At 39.0% G+C, this 13,551-nt stretch overlaps 1 protein-coding gene across 5 annotated transcripts in view; it reads left to right on the top strand.

Moving 5' to 3' along the window:
* Positions 1-13,551, top strand: part of DCLK1 (doublecortin like kinase 1) — a 247,403-nt gene that overhangs the window by 113,372 nt on the left and 120,480 nt on the right. For all 5 annotated transcript variants that reach the window (XM_054399446.1, XM_054399454.1, XM_054399480.1 and 2 more), the window contains exon 3: positions 12,973-13,072. In XM_054399446.1, the coding sequence (XP_054255421.1) occupies positions 12,973-13,072 (100 nt within the window). The remainder of the gene's footprint in view (positions 1-12,972; positions 13,073-13,551) is intronic.

Raw genomic sequence — 13,551 nt, 5'->3', positions numbered from 1 at the left:
ACAACTCTTTCAGTGAAGAAAGTTTCTTCTAATATCCAATCTAAACCTCCCCTGGTTCAACTTGCTGTTACCTCTTGTCTAACCATTTGTTACTTAGGAACCCACACTGATCACGAACAACGTAACTCTGTGCTTAAGTTTTCTGTTCCAAACTATTTAATGGTAGAATTCAATACTAATCATCAAACAAACAACTCACAGGGGCATGGCACTGCATTTGTTTTTTTGTGTGTTTTTTTTTGTTTTGGTTTTTTTTTTCAGCAAAAGAGGACTTAAACAGCTCCATAAATTGTTTCCCTTGTACATATACATTCTGAAATTCAGATACATTTCAACAGAAGCCCAGAGCTGTGTGAGATAGTATCATGTTGCTTTTGTTTTGTTTTGTTTTGTTTTTTCTTGGTAGTATCTTACAAATATTTCCCTAGTATTTGAAACTGATTTAGTACCTCTGACAAGGCTTGACTGGAGTGCCTAAATTCAGATAAATTTTGTGTTGCTTAACAATCAGAAATTAGGGTAACATTAGTTTCCTGGTTCTTAGGATTACGTGAGTACACTATTTCCTCTTAAAATAGTTCTCAGTTATTTGGACAAAATATGGGAAGAATGTTGAGATCTGCACTTTGTGTGTCTGACCACTAAATGGTGGTGATATATCACAGTATAACAGAATATCCGAGGCTGCAAGGGACCTCAGGAGGTCATCAGGTCAAACCGCCCTGCCAAAGCAGGATCACTTACGGTAGTCCACACAGGAATGCATTCAGGTGGGTTTTGAAAACCTCCAGAGAAGGAGACTCCACAACCCCCTTGGGCAGCCTGTTCCAGTGCTCTGTCACCCTACCTGTAAAGAAGTTTTCTCCTCGTGTTGAGGTGAAATCTTCTATGTTCAAGTTTGAACCCATTGTTCCTTGTCTTATTACTGTAAACCACCAAAAAGAGCCTGGCCCCCTCCACTTGACACCCACCCCTCACATATTTATACACATTGATAAGATCCCCTCTCAGTCTTCTCTACTCCAGACTAAATAGCCCTAGGGCTCTCAGTCTCTCTTCATAGGGGAGATGCTCAAGTCCCCTAATCATCCATGTATTGCAGCTGAAAAAGGAAAAAACATGTATATGGCAGAGAAAAAAAAATCCAGATGTAGTTGAATTTTACCATCCAAATGGCAAAATTGTTTTCCGTTACATCTGCAGCTAAATCAATCATTTGCTCAGTGTTTGATTGTTCTGGAAAACCCATCCTCTGTTTAACAATAATTTATTTTAAATGTGTAGGGAGTTTTTTTCCTCTCTATCCCTTTAACAGGCTTTGTTCTGCTGTTTGAACTGCCCATCACAAGCAAGCTGACCTGTTGTGCAGTTGCCATGGGATTAGCAGTATTCTGTGGTGACTGCAGGTTTCCTTCAATGTAAAAGAAGACTCTAGTTGATGTGGCCAAGTGATTAATTATTTAGGAGAAATGTTTAGCTGGCATATGTACTTGACTTTTATAAGCAAGTCTGTCTGGGCTCAAGAACTGCAAAGTTATCTCCCTTTTAACTGTGGTGTAGCAATATGCACTGCATATTTGACAGGGATAAAGAATGCCAGGGTATGTTCTTGTGACAGATGGACATCCTGCTTCTTCCTCCAGCTGGACTTCTGAACTTGAAGGTTCACTTTCCTGTTTCTGTGCCAAGAAATTACTGCAGTCCTGGAGTTACTCATGTCTTCCTGCTTACTTGCCTGAATAAGCTATCCAGTAATTCAACTTTATATTTTGTATTTTTCATTTAAAACCACATTTAAATATATTTACATTTAATTTAAAAATAAATTTAATTGAATATTAAATAGAATGTAAATGATGTTAATAACAATAATACAATTATTTTTGCAGTAATACCTGTGACTGTCCCTGGATGTGGGAGTAGTTCTTACTTGTGCTACAACATACAGATAACCTGGCCAGACGCTGCTTCCAGTAGGTGTTACTGAGCAGAGCTGCTGGGGAAGAGAGCACACATCTATCGTTTCTCAAAGGAAAGATAATATAAGAGACAGCAAATATAAGAGACAACAGTAGTACCTGATCCCACTTTCAATGTCACCCTGGACCATACAGTAGAGGATACACAACTGCTTTTTCCTTGCTTTATGCTTTAGCAGCTTCTTGGCTGCCAAGAAAATGCTATGGGCCATCTGTTGGACCACAAGACAATAGCTTCTGCTCAGAACTTGGAGCAAAGGTCTCTCTTTTTTTTTTGTGATTTTCTAGACACTTTACTGTAGTTTATGGAGTAGCCAACACCACAAGGTGTTTCCGGTCAAAGATATACCTGGCTGGAAATGCAGATTCTCATTCTGTAGGAAATGCCAAACAATAAAAATCATGAAGCACCAAAGGAAGCAGTGTTAAAACTTACTATTCAGAATTTTTAAACTATTTTTAGTCCTGGGATATTGGAACCTTGAGTATCCATATAAAGAAGTACCAGTGTGATGTTCTTGTGGCAATCCTTTCCTTCTTCAGTTCATCTCATGTGATCTATCTGGATAGCAGCACATAAAACCTTGGATTCTGACTAAATAATAGCATCTGCCAATAACTTGGGGAAGTGAAGTGCCAAAAAAGGAAGATAAGTCAGTTTGTGGATAAGCTGAGACCTTTGTTGAATCCATATTGGCAATCAATTAAACACCAAATATCACAGAATCACAGAATGTTAGGGACTGGAATGGACCTCAAAAGATCATCTAGTCCAACCCCGCTGCCAGAGCAGGATCACCTATACCAGAATACACAGGAACTCATCCAGGCAGGTCTTGAATATCCCCAGAGAGGGAGACTCCACAACCCCACTGGGCAGTCTATTCCAGCGTTCTGTTGCTCTCACAGTGAAAAAACTTTTCTTCATGCACAAAATACGACGATAAACTATTGCTTGCTGTGTAAATTATATAGACCCAGGTTTCCCTGATCTAAGTTGTGTGTGATAATTACTCTCAAACCAGATACAGCAGAAATAAAAGAGGAAGAAAGTCTATAATGTGAACCTGCAGTGCACTCCGGTTTTGCAAGGTCAAAAGCATGCTTCATTGGTCTTCAACCATTAGAGGACTGGGTGAAGCTAGTAAAGGTGTTTGTTCACCCCTATATATGATAACTGCAAGCTTTTAAATGCTCCTCTGTAATACCTACTCTTGTTTGCCTTGGATTGACTGGAATGCGACAGGGCAATAACTGGATAGTTAAAGCAAAAGAAGTATATTGAATTAAGGCTTCAATAGTAGTAGCAAATTATTTGAGATCCCTTTTATACAGGGAGTTAGGGGCAAAGTAGCATCTTGACCTTAGGATGTAAAGAAAAGGAGGTACACACTAATGTCATGGGCTTGGGAAGCCAACGGAGTTTTACAGCTTATACTGTAGACTCTGAAGTTGGAAATGCAGAAGGCGTAGAGTTTCCTGATGACTGTAATCAAGGACATAGCACAGAATAGGAGGAAGGAGCCAAAATACTGAGCCACTCCAGAAATGAAAGAGTGGTTTGAAACTGCAAAGAAATGTATTCATTGTGGTCTTTGCAAGCAGGAGAATAGCTGAATGTGGTACCATGAAAACCAGAAGGGAGATTTCCACAGTAATTATGTGGCTCTGATAAATTGGAGTTAAATTGAGAACGAGGCAAGAATGTTTCAGAAAGAGGCTGCTGTTGAATTTGCAAATACTATCCTTAGTGGATTGATGGAGAGATTGTAAAGAACCACAACTTAATGCCTGTGGTGCTCTTTAGAGGGTGCTGTATAGGAGGATGTGGGAGGAGGATTGTGTTGCTGAAGTGTTGTAGCCAGAATACAGGGTGAATGGAAAGAGTGTGCTCTGAGAATTCATATGCAGGAGAGAAAATGGATTCTGGTAGAAGAGGGAGTGAATGCTGTCTTGGACAAAGCTGTATTGTAGTGTGTGTTGTGGAGAACTGAGTTCAGAAGAGAGAACTGAAGTGAGAGGGCAACAGTAATGTAGTTGTTTGCAAGAACAGGCATCAGTGCTGCAGACTTTTGTAAGTAAGAGTTACAGTGGGAAATGAAATTTCAGTACACTGAGGGTTTTGAATTGTAGGGAGAGGGGACAAAAGAAGCAATGAGCTGGTTAGAAAACTGAAGGGCTGGAAGTTTGTATTTGGCACAGGAGGTGCAAAATAGGTGAAATGAGGAGATACCCACTGTAGGCCTACTCTATACTTTCCCTTGTTCTCATGTGAAAGTTTGTTATCCATACTAGCTACTCAGCTCGGTTGTGTGTTGGTGCAGCTGTCAAAGTAAGGTAGCATCCGAAGAGGAGTAATTTTTGGGTGTGGGTAGGAGCCATGTTCTCACTGCCCTTATCCTGCCTACCATGAATCAGTTTTTGACAGGAGGAGATTGAACTGGCTATGTTAGTGGTTCCCACAAGCAAACCTTTCATGAAATTGAGTATTAATGCTTCTCAGCATTGCATTCACGCACAAGCCTGTGGGTTGGGAAATATCCCCTGCTCCCCTCAAATAGTGTAACAAAGAAGCTTGTTTACTGAATTAATTTTAAATTGAAATTGTTCATGTCTTACCTAACGTTTCAGGCTAAGATATGGTTGTTTCAGTGTATTAGGACTGACAAGTTTCTATTATCTTTATTTGAAATTTAAAGTATTAATTTGAAACTTTTAAAATAGATCTGTCACAAATTAAAATTCTTTTCCTCAAGAAGGTGATGGTACAATTGCAAAAGCTGGGATCTTAATTTAGATTGATTATCTTTTAAGCATGTCATCATTTAGTGCAACATAGGAAAAAACCCACAGAGGATATTAAAAGTAGTCTATAAAACATAGTGTGGAAAGGTTTTCTTGTCCTTTTGAAAAGCCCATACTGACCAAGACAGAACTAAATGTACATGATAAAACCAGATACTTCATTCCTAGTGATTTATTTCCCAAGTCTTAGCTGGATAAAGGTCATAAAGACTGAAGTGTGTATAGGACAGGATGGATGTTCATGAATACATGAACTAGAGAAGTAGACTGATACTACAGCTTCAACAATCTAAAGTAGAGCAACCTCTGTATTAGTGACAGAAAGAACAAAATAAAAGCAGTCAGTCCTCAACCAGTGCTGATTAACAAGCAGCTGAGGCAGAAGGTGGTTGTGGGGCAAAACACAACTTCCCTTGCCCTGAGGGTGCTGTCTTGCTTTCCATCCACTCCAGCAGCAGGAGAGCAAGCTCTCTCTGCTAAGTTTGAGTATGAAAATTCTTATGTTTCTAACCATGATGATGTCTTGTGCTCATCCAATTTGAGGGCACACACACAATTTCAAAGGCATTAATCTGCCAGGTAGCCTGACAAGCCAATTGGTAAGGATTAGTTTGTCAGTTTGAACCCCTACAGTAACTTCTCATGGTTTACAGGAACCCCTGCAGTAACGTCTCTTCTTCATTTACAGAGGGCACTCTTGTAATGAAAATCTCATGATAAAATGCTCTTATTCACTGAAAAGCTCTCACAGCTTGATGATGCAGTTGTCACCATGGAGATTTCACTCCAACAGAAAGGAACAAATTTGGTGCCGTTCGACTTTGGAAACGTGTAGCAGCTTCCTCCCAAAGCCTTCAGTAAGCTACCACCTGAGGAGAGAACTTGGATCAGATGCTGGGAGAGGAAGTACATATATGCTGATGATAAATTATATTTTTGGTAGATGACCGGATCTCAAGAAGTGGCATGTGTGTAATGACAGATAAGTGTGAAAGGGCGAGAATAAAAAGCCTCAGAGCCTGAGCCAACAGGAAGGGAAATAGACTTGCCTTAAACTTGAAGGAAATAGTCAAATGGGATGTTCTGTGAATTCCTGTTGAGGTCTAATTCCTTTCACTCAGAAAAGATATTTCTTGCTATTATCCCACAGTACACACAGAATGGGGCCAGCTGAAGTTCCTCAAAAAAAAAAAAAAAAAAAAAAGGGAAGAAAGAAAAAAAGGCTTAATATAAAATTTATTTTTTTGGAAACAATGAATATTTTTCTTTCCCCTTCCTGAAAGCCTTCTTGATATGTTTGGATTTCTCATCTCACAGCTATGACTTAAAGAGCAATTACACCATTATGAAATGATTAATTTCTTATTTTCTTGAAGGCATGAAACCCTGCTGAATGAGTAACACTTGTTTTACTGATGTCTCTGCTAAGGGAAGTTCTACACATTAAGTAATGCATTACAAAACTGAGCAGAGCAGTGGAAAAGCTAGTATGGGAAGCAGCCCAGTGCTGGCTGGGAGATAAATACAGCAATGTAGAAGGTCTCTTCTGTTCTAGTAATTCTGCTAGGATTATGAAGTTAAACAAAACTATGTTAATACTTCTACAGACGACTTATGCAAGCTCTGTTGGGACTGGTGGATAAAAAGCTGAACATGCACGAGCAATGTGTGTTCATGCTTACAGCCCAGAAAGCATATACTGTACCCTGGGCTGCGTCCAAACAAGTGTGTCCAGCAGGTGAAGGGAGGTGATTCTGTCCCTCTTCAGCACTCTGGTGAGATCACACCTGGAGTACTGCCTCAGGCTCTGGGATCCACAGTACCAGAAGGACATGGACCTATTGGAACAGGTCCAGAGAGGGGCTGCAAAAACAATCCGAGAGATGGAACACGTCTGAGGAAAGGCTGAGAGAGTTGTGGTTGTTCAGCCTAGAGAGAAGGCTCCAGGGAGGCCTTATTGTGGTACTTAAAGGGAGCTTATATGAAAGATGAGGAAGAACTGTTTGACAGGGCCTGTTAAAACAGGACAGTGGGTAATGGCTTTACAAGAAAATAGGGTAGATTCAGATTAGATCTAAGGAAGACATTTTTTTTTTTTTTTTTTTTTTAATGATGGTAGTGAAACACTAGAACAGGTTGCCCAGAGAGATGGTAGAAGCCCCATCCCTGGAAACATTCACAGTCATGTTGGACAGGGCTCTGAGTGACCTGATCTGGTTGAAGAAGTCCCTGCTTGTTGCAGAGGAGAGGGGGGGAACTAGATAATCTATAAAGGTCCCTTCCAATCCAGATTAATCTATGATTCTACAACTGATATACAAGATCTCAGGAAAATCCGTAGCTGTCATGAGACTTCTTTCTGACAGTCAGTGGTAGACAGCAGTGATATCAGTGTAGGATCTAATCTGAGATATTCTTTCATGAAGCAATAGACAAACAGTAGGGAAAAGGAATAAGATAAGTACTGCAGGGGTCATTCTTATTGGAAAATACAGTCTGACTAAATAGACAGATAGAGAGAAAACATAAAAAAAATCAGTGTATGTCTTAAAACGAGGAGGAGCTTTGTTTTACTGAAAATATCAGAAGAAAAAATAAGAAAAATAGAGGTAGAGTGAGCTCCCTTGACACAAGATAAATTAAAGAGATCTGCATGGGAATTAAACATTGAGACTGAGTGAACCAGAAGGGAAATGACAAAGAGTTACATAATAAGGCTCATAAAACTTGATACAAAATTAATGAGTCAGAGTCCTAAAATCATGAGTCATGTAAACACTGAGGTTTTTTTTTTTTCAAGGATAAATAGTTTTTTCAATCTCTTTTTCACCATCAGGGAATTGGTAATCAAACTCAACATAAGATTGTTTCAGGTTCAAAAAGCCTACTTTAAAAAAGCTGTAAAACTTCCCATCTGGCTGGCTATGGGTGAGATTTGGAAGGCACTTGCCACTGTGTCTCTGCCTGCCCCTCCTTTGGACTGCTCTTTCCCCACTAGCCTTAATTTCCTCCCTGTTGCCCCGGATATGTGCTCCTGCCTTACATTCTGTGTCTCCTCATTTCTTTATGCCTCGTGTTTTCCTTTTTGCCATCATTCATTTATCTTTTTATTTTCAGAAAACCACTATACTCACTTTTCATTTGAGATCTCCTTATATGCTTCTTCATCTTTTTTTTGGTCTGCTACTTCATTCTTTGTCCTCACTTTTCTTACCAGCCCTCCAATAGCCATGATGCCTGAAGGCACCCCAGCTTGAGGTTCTTATTGGTCATCCAAAACAGCTTTCAACTTTGAGTCTAATTGAGTTGTTGTTTTTAAAAGAAGACACACAGAAAAACCTCCTCTTTTTTTTCCATCCAAGTACTCAGCATTATGAGAATTGTAATAAAACCTTGAAACATAGTTGTCCTGGTAGTGGTGGTGTACTGTGTTGGTGCTATTAGCTATTCCTGACTGCAGAGGAAAATTTGAGGTTTTATTGTTTGGTATTTTAAAATTTATTTTAAAATTTCAGAGTCAGTATGAACTTGATATGAGGTCAGCTTTAAAACAATAAGTATTTGATTTGCTGTAACTGACGTCTGCAAAGAATTTTGTTCTGGGATTTTTTTTTTTTTGTGCATGTGTTTGTTTTAAAACATGAATTTAAAAAGGTTCCTGATCCTACTATAGAGTAACAGCAATTAAAAAAGGTGATTTCATCTGTGGCTTTCATGTCATGCTTTTAGATAAGGGATTGATTCCATCCCTTTCTCCATCCTTCCCTCTTCTCCCTCTCTTCCTCTTGCATTTCCCCGTCTTTTCCCTCCTTTCCCCTTTTCCGCTCTCCCTCCCTCTGCACCTCTTCCACACCACTACTGACAGCTCTTTCTCACTTGTGGTGAGAGAATAAAACCAGGCAATGGCTCTGCAAGCTGCTGTTCTTATTCTATGGTCATCTGTTCTCCACAACATAAAGCATATTTTCTCGCATCTTTTGTAGATGTGGGAAAGAGGATGTCCATAACAAAGTTACCAACTTCAAAGGGCTGACTATTAAGAGCTGAAGTGTTTTGGGCTAGTCAAAGGGAACAAAAGGCTCCACAATAGGAGATTTCTCATTGGTTCCAGATACTCACCTGTTTAAAAAAAGGGAAAAAAATGAAGGTGATTTTTAAGGTGCCCATAGTGTCTGTGCTATGGTGCAGAGCCAGGCATGAAGGTTGGTGTGGAAGCCAAGCTTGTTGCTCTGCTCACTGTTGGGCTTCTGGGACAGTTCGTCTGATCTGCTTCATGCACCCCCTGCATCTTGTGATCGTGTGTACAGGGACACAGCTGGGTCCCCTTATCCCCTCCTGGCTTCTAGCAAAAGCACCACAGCAACTGCTGAATTCCAGAGTAGATGAGGGTTCTTCCTAAGCTGACATATGCATTTCCCACTGGAAAGGCATGTGGGATTCCTAAGTTGTTTACTGGGACAAGGATTTGTGGGGGCTTCAGCCTGTACAACTTGCTCAGGTGAGCTTAGGCACGACAAATTCTCGGTTCTCTCTTCTGTTTTGCCTTGGGTACGTACGTGTCAGCTGGTCTTTTTTATGATTTGTGTATAACCCAATGCCTGTGATCAATTTTCTTTGCTTCTGTTTGTGGTCTTTTTCACCAGTGTCAAGGACTCTCATGCCTGGGACTGTCCCGGGCACTGGTAACGTTACTGTTATTTATTCATTCACCTGTGGAGTGTAAGAGAGGCATCATTAACTTTAAATATCACCTCTTTGTCAGAAAGTGTTTTGTTTACAAGTGTCACTGTGTATTTAGTACCAGGTATGAGGCAGAAAACCTACTTAAGATGTATGTTGGCTGCATCAGAGTAGACTTTGTTTTCCCCACTGTGAGAAATGCCCTGATGGAATATGAAAGATAAAAATCTATGAAAAAGGACTCTGTGATTTGAAAACAAACAAACAAACAAAATGTTCAGAGAGTCTTTTGTAATTCACTGTCTTAAAAACTGTCTAATTTTAAAGCTGATCATGTGCAGCAGAGCACACAGGCCTCTGAGGAACTGACACAGTCCAGTCTGGGTGATACAAATCCTTGATCTTCTAAACCATCATTTTAGAGGAGCTGTGTTCTCCAGAAGTGAAAATGGCTAATAAAAAGCAGGTCCTGTTGCTTAGCTGATGACTGAATGTGAATAAAAAGTGCTTGCAGATTTCTCTCTGAAAAAAAGCCTGGAAAGGAGTTCTGTGTATCTGTTAGATGCCTTCTGGAAGTGCTCTTTGGTGCAACCTCTGAGGATAGTGAGCTGGGGAGCAGAGCAGGCCAGGAATGCTGAGATAGAAGGGATGGAAATTGCAGACAATGAACGGCATCTCAGAGCTTTCAGTAAATAATAGGAAAAAGTACTGGAATCCTGAAGATAAATTAGTCCAGAGGCAAATGGGTTTGTAGAGAACATGGTCTTGCTATGAGCTTTCTAGGAGCTAGAATTATAATTCCCAAATTAATAAAATCTCAGGAGGCCAGAAAAACTTAGAAGCTTGTGTAGTTTTACAGACAGAGTAGAAAACTAAGAGGCACAAGCATATGAACACTTCAAATTATAATTTTGAAGTTTAATAAAACCCAAGGATATCTAAATACAAATTAGTTTTCTATTGTGCTAATCATATTTGCTTTCTTATTTGCATATAAATTGCACTGCTTGAACCATAAATGCTTTAAGCATTGGTGTAGTTGAGCCTGGTTAGATGTTGCAACTTCTATTTTAATGTCTTGTTTAGGCTTGAATTAAACCCTCTTAACTGGGCAGAGCCAAGCATTTTTGAGTTTTATTAAATCCATACAATTTTTTTTTCATTCAGACATGAATTTAATTTTCATTCATGCTTGTTGTCAAAGTAGCTCAACTTCGTGTCTAGGGCTGCTTATTATTTGTTCAATTCCAATGCCCAGTATAGTATTAGATCTAGTATATACACAAATGTAAAGGTTATCACTCCCCAGAGGTATGTAAAACTTAGGAGGCTAACAGGAAATCACAGAATTTTTAATGTCATTCTGCAAATTAGTAGTTTTGTACATACTGTGGGAGAGGTGGCAATTTCAGAGGAACTTGACTGAAGAGAAGAGATGTTTGAAGCTTGGTGGGAGTATGGGGTGGGAAGATAGGCAGGATATGTCTCGTGGACAAAAAAAAAGTAGATGGGAAGTGAGTTTATATTAAGGTTGCTGAGTCTGGTACATTAATAGAACATAAACTGAGTAGGAACATGGTAAAATGCTCCATCGTGTATTTATATTTTTGATGTTAGTATTCATGTGCTCTGTGGTGCTAAGATGAAAGGAATAGGGTTGTGGTGAGCCTAAGTTTAAAATTATGTGCACTTATTAAGAAGAAGATAAATTGGGGTGTACCTTTGTGTCTTTTTAGGTCTTTGTTTCCTTTAGTTCTTCCCCTGATTTCCTATTTTAATTTGCTATTAAAATAGGTTTTTTTTTTGCTATTTAAAATAATTTTAATGGCAAGTCTTACTTTGCAAGCAAGTCATGATGTGTACCATTATTTTTGGTACTTTTTGGTTCTTTAAGATTTTTCTAGCATAGAGGCTCATAAATGCTGTAGGTGCTGGAGCCTTCAGGCATGTTTCTATGAAGCATGATATGAACTTCCTAACCCCTAGACACCAGTCACTGTAGGTTGCGGGGGGTGCTTGCTTCAATGCCAAACTCTGGCAAAATCTCATTAGCTTATTCTTTCAGTGACATTTTTGTGAGCTTAAAATGCTGACTTCCCTCTCTCCTTGCTTCAGCTGCATTGTTCTCAACTATTTTGCCAATTTTTAGAGACTCTTTATGAGTTACTGTCCTGTTTGTGGACTTGAAATTCTATTTGTGAAATTGTCCTGTTCAAACATTAGGGCCCTATTTAGTTACAAACATTATATAAAAAAATAAGAAAGCATAGCCTTTTAAAATCTTCTTGTGAATATGAAGCAGGAACAAAGTCTACAAATTTTCTCTGTGTTTTTTTAAAGTAGTCAGATATCTAATTTGGTTTTTTTTGTTTGTTTTTTTTTTTTCTTAAAGTTGTAATAATTGGGTCAGTCCCAAGTCAGGTTTTGGGAAAGCTACTGAATAAAATAGTCATAGGAATAGAAAAATAGCAAAAATAGTCACAAGTATAGAAACATTAAAGTGAAGTAGTATCCTGTAAACTAAAAGTGTGTAAGGAAATCATAGGATAGCATGGGTTGGAAGGGACCTTTAAAGGTACTGTAGTCCAACCCCCTTGTAGTGAGCTGGGACCTCTTTAGCTAGGTGTCTCACCTGACCTTGAATGAATCTACTACCTCTCTGGGTGACCTGTTCCACTGTTTCACCACCCTCAGTGTAATTTTTTTTTCCTTTTATCTAGTCTGAATAGAGCCTCTTTTGCTTTAAAACTATTAGCTCTTGTCCTGGTGCAATTGGCCCTGATAAAAAAGATGGTCCTCATCTTTCTTGTAAGCTCCCTTTAACTATTGAAAGGCTGCAATAACATCTCCCTGGAAATCCCATGTATGGATATAAAACTGCACCAACGTCATCCTGTTTATTCATATTTATGAGTAGAAAGGGATTATCCTTTTACTCGGTACTAGAAGAATCATTCCCAGCTCCCCTGATTGTTCAGCTTGGTGCCTTTGAAGAGACTTCACATTGATTCTGCTGGTGAAGAGGAAGAGTATGTGATGGATATTCAGTTCACCCATGCAAGTTTCATTCCCAGTCAGGGAGTTTTTATTGAAATAACTACATTTCATTCTGCATGGAGGTTACAAAGCTGCAATCTCATTTCACTGCAGCCAAAGGATAGAGATGTGGGCTCAAAAGCAAATTAATTACCCACTAACTACTGAATGGTACCTTGTGCATAAATCTAAAGGCATTTACCTCATACCCCATTGATGCATCATGTAATAAATGTGACAACTATGGCTTTTTGTCTTATCTTTCTCTTCCTGCAGCCTCCATAAAATCATTTCTCACTTGTAACAGATGGTCAGAGCACTGCTCTGAAAATTATCTGGAGATGAAGCCCTGTTGATTCCATTAAAAGTGAAGAGTTTTCACGCAGATGGAAACAAGGAGGGATTTATTGTTCTTACAGTTTTGGTGATGAAGTATTTCATACAGTACCTTTCTTTTCCCTTTTTCTTGCAGGTGATGTGCCTTCAGGATTTCTTTGGTGATGATGACATTTTTATTGCATGTGGACCAGAAAAGTTCCGTTACCAGGATGATTTCTTACTGGATGAAAGTGGTAAGAAGATGTATTTTTTAAATGCTTACAACCAGAGCAGAGAGCAGATTTCCACAGCATGCTAATTAAGCCAAAACTGTATTGCCTATGTTGATTTCAAAAAGAGGATAAATATTTTTGTTCTTTGAATTCTGAGTAGTGAAAATGAGAGGTAACCGAAAGCCAGAGTAATGCTGGCAAGGGAAATGTTTCTGGCTATGCAACATAAAACTTTACTTGAGCCTGATTTTCATATGCTGTAGGAAATAGTAATGTGTTCAGTAGAACTCCAAAATTTTGCATTCTCTTAGCATTTTGCCTTTATTTTATCTTTGACTTTAGTCTGCTTCTTTATCACAGTCTTACAACTTCACAGTTCTTACAGTTGAGATTCACATAATGCTGCACTGGTAATATGGTAAAGGAGGATAGGTACAATTATGTGTGGAATATAAATATAATCAACAAATGCAGACAAAGTCATCTGAGAATGACGGAAT

The sequence above is a fragment of the Indicator indicator genome, chromosome 1 (genome assembly GCF_027791375.1).
Source record: "Indicator indicator isolate 239-I01 chromosome 1, UM_Iind_1.1, whole genome shotgun sequence".
NCBI lineage: Eukaryota > Metazoa > Chordata > Aves > Piciformes > Indicatoridae > Indicator > Indicator indicator.
This window is presented reverse-complemented; position numbering and strand designations above follow the sequence as displayed.